We start from the raw sequence: 6,000 nt of genomic DNA, 5'->3' as shown, positions 1-6,000 counted from the left end.
CATGGTGAGTGTAGGTAAGGATATTACAAAGTTTGCAAACGAAACCAAATCTCCGAAACATGATGACTTTGCTAAACTATTACTAATAACTCAGGAGAGAAAGCAACACATCCCTGTGTGAATTCTTTTTCATCCCCCTCACCCCCATTCAGAGGTCCATTCACCAGCTGCAGCCTCAAACAAGGTGGTAGAAGAATTTTTAGAACAATAATTGAAAAGTTAGATAAAGATTTAAATGGTCAGGACACAAATACATAAAAAGCATGCTTATAATGTAATGTTTATTTAACTTGAAAAACAAGACTATTCACTCAGTTGTGTCCAACTCTTTGCGACCCCGTCCATGGCATTCTCCAGGCAAGAATACTGGAGTGGGTTGCCATTTCCTTCTCCAGGGCATCTTCTTGACCCAGGGATAGAACCCAGGTTTCCCGCATTGTAGGCAGACGCTTTAACCTCTGAGCCATCAGGGAATCCCTATTTTAAATTACATTTCAATGCATGAAAGGAATGGGTCACAGTAAAACAAAAGTAATTATTTCTGACCTTTTTTTTTTAATATTTCTAACTCTGTATGCATTTTCAGCATTTTATATCTGTTCTTTACCACCATAACCAACCAACTCAAAATAAACAGGTGGTTTTGATCCAAACTGAACTATGGAGATGCAGACAGGAGCAAGATAAACTCAAAACAAGCAAACCAACATCAACACAGTAAAAATGTTTTTCTTGGTATTTATATATTTACAAAGGTAAAGCTAAACCAACTGGTCATTATGTACATACATTAGTAAATATTGGCACTTTACATTTACATATAAGTGTATTTCATAATTATCAAGTAAAAAGATAAATTTTAAATTATTTTTATGAAAAATATATATAATGTGATGTACATACTTCAATTTGAGTGCTTGTTCAATATTGAGTGCTCAAAAAACTTTTGGGGAAAAAATATCCCATAATGTATTCTGATGGAAGATACTGAAAGTAAAGACGTAAGGAAATAAGTGTTAAATGTGATTTTGGTAAGTAGAGGACATGAGCAGAAGATATACATTCAGATGGGGATAGCACAGCATAAACCAGAGGAAGACTCAGAAATGGAAGATGTGCAGTTTTTCCCAAGGTCAGTTTCACTCGAAAAGGAATAGAACCGAGGTACTTTCAGGATAAGGTAAACGAACTGGAATTTTGATGACAAGTTCATACTGTGAGCCGATCCAGAATTGACTTCCGGCTAGAGGTTCATGTACAAACATGCCTTGGACATCTACCGTAGAGTTAAGTCACAACGTCAGTTCCTTATGTGGCTTCCTTTAAGAGGCAAGGGTGTTATGTGCCCTTTAAACGACCTCAGAAAACTTCAGCTGGCATCTGTCGTGACTGAAGAATCAGCGGGTGGGATCCACCCTTGTTCCAAGTACGAGCTGGGCTGGAATTCTTGCACCTCGTGTTTTTCCTTTTTTTCCTTTCTCTAAGGGCTCAGGTCCATAGTGATTAGCGCAACTCACCCGAGGACAGATGGCCTCAAAATCTACCCCCAGAGTGCTTCCTCGTCCATCCCGCTCGGGGATGGAGGTGTGGCGTCCCGGGGCCACTTGCTAGTTGAGGCAGGGGCAGCAGAAACAGCAGATTGTCCGGCAGGGGTTCTTCTTCTTGTACTGCACAGCCTTGCGCACCTGCACCTTGGCCTGCCCGGTGTATTCGACGGTCTTCTGCACGTTGAACTCGATGACGTCCAGGGTGTCCGCCTGCTGCTCCACGAGCAGGGCCATCTGCAGAAAGAGGTCGTGCAGGTCGCGGATGCGGCCCTCCAGCTGCAGCAGTTCCCGGTGGCGGCTCTCGATCTCGTTGAGAGCCGCCCGTGCGCCCTTCACGTCGGCCAGCAGGTTCTCGGAGAACACGTCCCACTTGCCCTGTTCGAACATGTCCTCGATCTCGTCGCCCGACACGTCCTTGCCCATGATCTCCAGCTGGCGCTGGATGCGGATCTTGCAATTCTCGCGTTGCTTCATCTCGGCGCAGTTGTACTCGTGCATGGCGGCCTGGAAGATGCAGGCGAGCGCGCTGTACTGCGCACGCGCGATGCGCGCCACGGCAGAGTGCGCGCCGTGCTGGACTTCCGCCTGCTCGCTCAGCGCCTTCATGGCGCCCAGCTTGCGGTTAATGCTCTCGCCCCGGGCCTTGATGTCCTTGCCGATGGAGTTGGTGTCCCGCTTGATGCTGCTGAGGCGCCGCATGGACGTGAGGAAGCGGGTGTTCTGCTTTCCCAGCCGCCTCACGTCGGCAATCAGGTGCTGGTTTTCCTCCTGAAGGTCTTGGATGTCTCGGTACAAGGATTCCAGGATGTGGTCGGTCTCGAACACGATGTCCTCGTGAGGCGAGTCAAAATCGTCGTCGTCGTCTGGGAACTGCTGGTCAAACTGCTTGGTTAACTCCACGAGTTCTCCTAGTCGGTCCTTCATTTTGCCTGCAAATAGAAACATGGAGGTTAAATTCCTCTGGCGAGAGTCAAAGTATTTGCATTGAGAGAATTAAAGATTAAAATAGATGTTCCGCTCACTGCTCATCACTCTCAATTCTTTACTCCTGGGTGTAGGTAACAAATGCACTACAGGAGCTAAATGGTTCAAAACATATGAGTGAAGGACTGATGTGACTGGGAGTCACCTTTGTGTTTTATAGCTTGTAGGTATCTGCAGTTCTTATGCAACATTGTTCTTTACAGCAAGGGACTTTACTTTCACCACCAGACACATCCACAAAGAGGGTCTTTCCCGCTTTGGCCCAGCCTCTTCATTCTTCATTGTTTTAGCCCCTAAGTCACTGCCTGCCAGGCTTCTCTGTCCATGGGATTTCCCAGGCAAGAATACTGGAGTGGGTTGCCATTTCCTCCTCCAGTGCATCCTCCCCACACAGGAAGATATGAACCGGCATCTCCTGCATTGGCAGGTGGAATCTTTACCACTGAGCCACTAGGGAAGCCCTTTCTATATGTATGTGTGCGTGCATGCTAATTCACTTGAATCCTGTGGGAATCTGCGACCCTATGGACTGTGGTCCACCAGCCTCCTCTGTCCATAGGATTCTCCAGGCAAGCATACTGGAGTGGGTTTCTATGCCCTTCTCCAGGTGATCTTCCCGACCCATGGATTGATCGCACATTTCTTATGTTTCCTGCATTGGCAGGTAGGTTCTTTACCACTAGTGCCACCTGAGATCCCCTTAGCAAAGATAAAGATTGTTAAATAAGTAAAATACATACTTATAAAAAAAAAAATTGACACATTAATGACGAATTTCTGCCTTGAGTTTCAGAATATTTTTTGGATCTTTTTCTGCATTTTATTTATTTTCTTATTTAAATAATTTCTGTATTTTACTATTTACTGTTGAGACATCTAACAGTTTTTATTTACCACTATTTATTGTTGTTATCTCTTGATTTAAACTTATAGCATATGTAGTATCCATCACCTGAAAATGTTGCTTTACTTATCAAAGTTCAAGCAATCAGATAGCCTCAGTCTACTTGCAGAAAAATAAAGGCCAATAAGAAGCAAAAAAAAAAAAAAAAGATTGTTAAATAAGGATAGTCAATTTATAAGCTTTGAGACCAACTCTAAGTGTTGTCTATTCTGTGTCTATTTCAGCACTGGTGAGCATCTTCAGTCTTGTATATCATAACAATTTTTTAATGATATAAATCATGGTTTAATTTTTTATCTTAAAAACATAAAAGTTGAACCTGCTTAAAGTAAAACAACAAAATGAACAAAGATCAAAATCTAATAAGGAAGTATAAAATTTGGAAGTTGAAATTTCCTTGCTCTCATGCCCAATATCCGGAGAAGGCAATGGCACCCCACTCCAGTACTCTTGCCTGGAAAATCCCATGGACGAAGGAGCCTGGTAGGTTGCAGTCCATGGGGTCGCTAAGAGTTGGACACGACTGAGCGACTTGACTTTTACTTTTCACTTTCATGCATTGGAGAAGGAAATGGCAACCCACTCCAGTGTTCTTGCCTGGAGAATCCCAGGGACGGGGGAGCCTGGTGGGCTGCCGTCTCGGGGGTCAGAGTTGGACACGACTGAAGCGACTTAGCAGCAGCAGCAGCAGCATGCCCAATATTACCAATACATACTTTAATTTGAGTATTTGTTTGAGACTCAGTGCTTAAAAATATTTTGGGGCAAAATCCCCAAATACAAGCTAATGAACGATATTGAGTAAAAGAGATCAGGAAATAGTTAAGTGTGGCTCAGCTGGTAAAAAATCCGCCTGCAATGCGGGAGACCTGGGTTCCATCCCTAGGTTGAGAAGATCCTCTGGAGAAGGGAAAGGCTACCCACTCCAGTATTCTGGCCTGGAGAGTTCCATGGAGTGTATAGTCCATGGGTCGCAAAGAGTCGGACATGACTAAGCGACTTTCACTGACTGACTGATGTGATTTTAATAAGTAGGAGGAGTGAGCAGAAAGAAGATATTTATCTATGTGGGAATCACATGGCAAAAGCCAAAGGAAGAATCAGAAGTAAAAGACGTTCAATTTTTCCCAATATCGCTAGTGGTAAATGTTGTTAACAAAACTGCTTTTTAAAAAAAGTTTTATATGGAAAATTTCAATCGTACAGAAGCCTACTAGCAATAATATAACACACTCCCATATACCCATCACACAGCAGCAATATTTGCCCATTTCTAATAGCTTTTTGAAATAAGTTGGCAGCTCAAGCAGAATTTCCATGCTTTTATAAGGGTGGTTCTGATCAATTCCCTGTTTAGCAAGGCAAAATAATGTTCTATGTGTCCATATTTTTTCCAGTGAAGTGAAAGACTTTCATTATTAATACTGTATATATGCCAAAATAATGAACATTTTGCTCTTTTATACAAGATCTTTCTATACAAATAGAAAGATTTCTTTCTATTATATAATTTGCAGGAAACAGGAGAAAAGTAGGAGCATTTAATGGCTACTCAATCTATCAGGGATCTTGATCTCAAAAGCTTCCCTCAATTTGAAGTAATTAATTTCACAACACCACTAATGGAATGCTGACAACTTGGATTCAGTGATAAATGGAAAATGGTGAAATATTAACCATGGATTCCCATCTGCCATGACCATTAGTTACATAAATTAAGCAAAGTTTTATTCCATAGTGGTGATTTTTAATACAACAAGTTACCTGCTTAAAATGCCATTTCTGCTTTCTGATGACAAAGATCAATACCAGACCTTCTCACTGAGGGGAAAGTGACTCCAAGAAGCACAGTTGAGAGGCAGAAAAAAGAACCAGGCTGGACCAAAACTATGCCTTCCCTGGCCTGAATTACCTGATACCTAAATATTTCCTCATTTTGAATAAAATTTAAAGACAAAGCACAAGTTGGTGGGGGTGAGGGGATTGCAATATATAGTAGATAATGAGTTAACATACTTACTATATTAAAAACTCTTGCCCCTCCAAAAAAAAAAAAACCAATAGAAAAACCACTTGCCCTAGCAAAGACAATGAAAAGGCAATTCATATAAGAAGAAATATAAGTGCCAGAGAACATGGAGATAGTTAGTAGGTATCAGGTACTTATTGTAATGCCAGTAAGCATGTTCTAAGCACTTCTCACGTGATACTGTCTTTAATCTTCATACAGACTTCATGAAGTAGGTATTGTCATTATCAGAGTTGGTGAGTTTAGGGAGATGAAGGAACATACCCAAGGTCACAAGTAAGTGACTAGTCCAGCTCTAGAGTGGCCCTGCTTAATCACTACCTTCAATTATTTCCAGCAGGTGTAAAAAAGTGAGGCATGAGGGACTTTACTATCAAAACAAGGAAATGCAAGTTAAACCACTGAAATTTTTTTTGGTCATCAAGCTGGCAAGAATTTTAAAAAAATAATAATTTAGGGACCTCTTTGGCAGTCCAGTGGTTGAGATTTGAACTCCCAGTGCAGGGGGCTTGGGTTCAATCTTTGGTTGGAGAACT

The 6,000-nt window shown here is 42.0% G+C and overlaps 1 protein-coding gene across 7 annotated transcripts in view; it reads right to left on the bottom strand.

Moving 5' to 3' along the window:
* Positions 1 to 262: 262 nt before the first annotated feature.
* The window catches only part of STX11 (syntaxin 11), a 50,536-nt gene continuing 44,798 nt past the window's right edge, over positions 263 to 6,000 (bottom strand). For all 7 annotated transcript variants that reach the window (XM_061428208.1, XM_061428207.1, XM_061428209.1 and 4 more), the window contains one exon: positions 263 to 2,476. In XM_061428208.1, the coding sequence (XP_061284192.1) occupies positions 1,608 to 2,476 (869 nt within the window). In that variant the 3' untranslated portion in view covers positions 263 to 1,607. The remainder of the gene's footprint in view (positions 2,477 to 6,000) is intronic.

Source organism: Bos javanicus, chromosome 9 (assembly GCF_032452875.1).
Source record: "Bos javanicus breed banteng chromosome 9, ARS-OSU_banteng_1.0, whole genome shotgun sequence".
Taxonomy (NCBI): domain Eukaryota; kingdom Metazoa; phylum Chordata; class Mammalia; order Artiodactyla; family Bovidae; genus Bos; species Bos javanicus.
The sequence above is the reverse complement of the archived record's forward strand: the minus strand, read 5'-3'. Positions and strand labels throughout refer to the sequence as shown.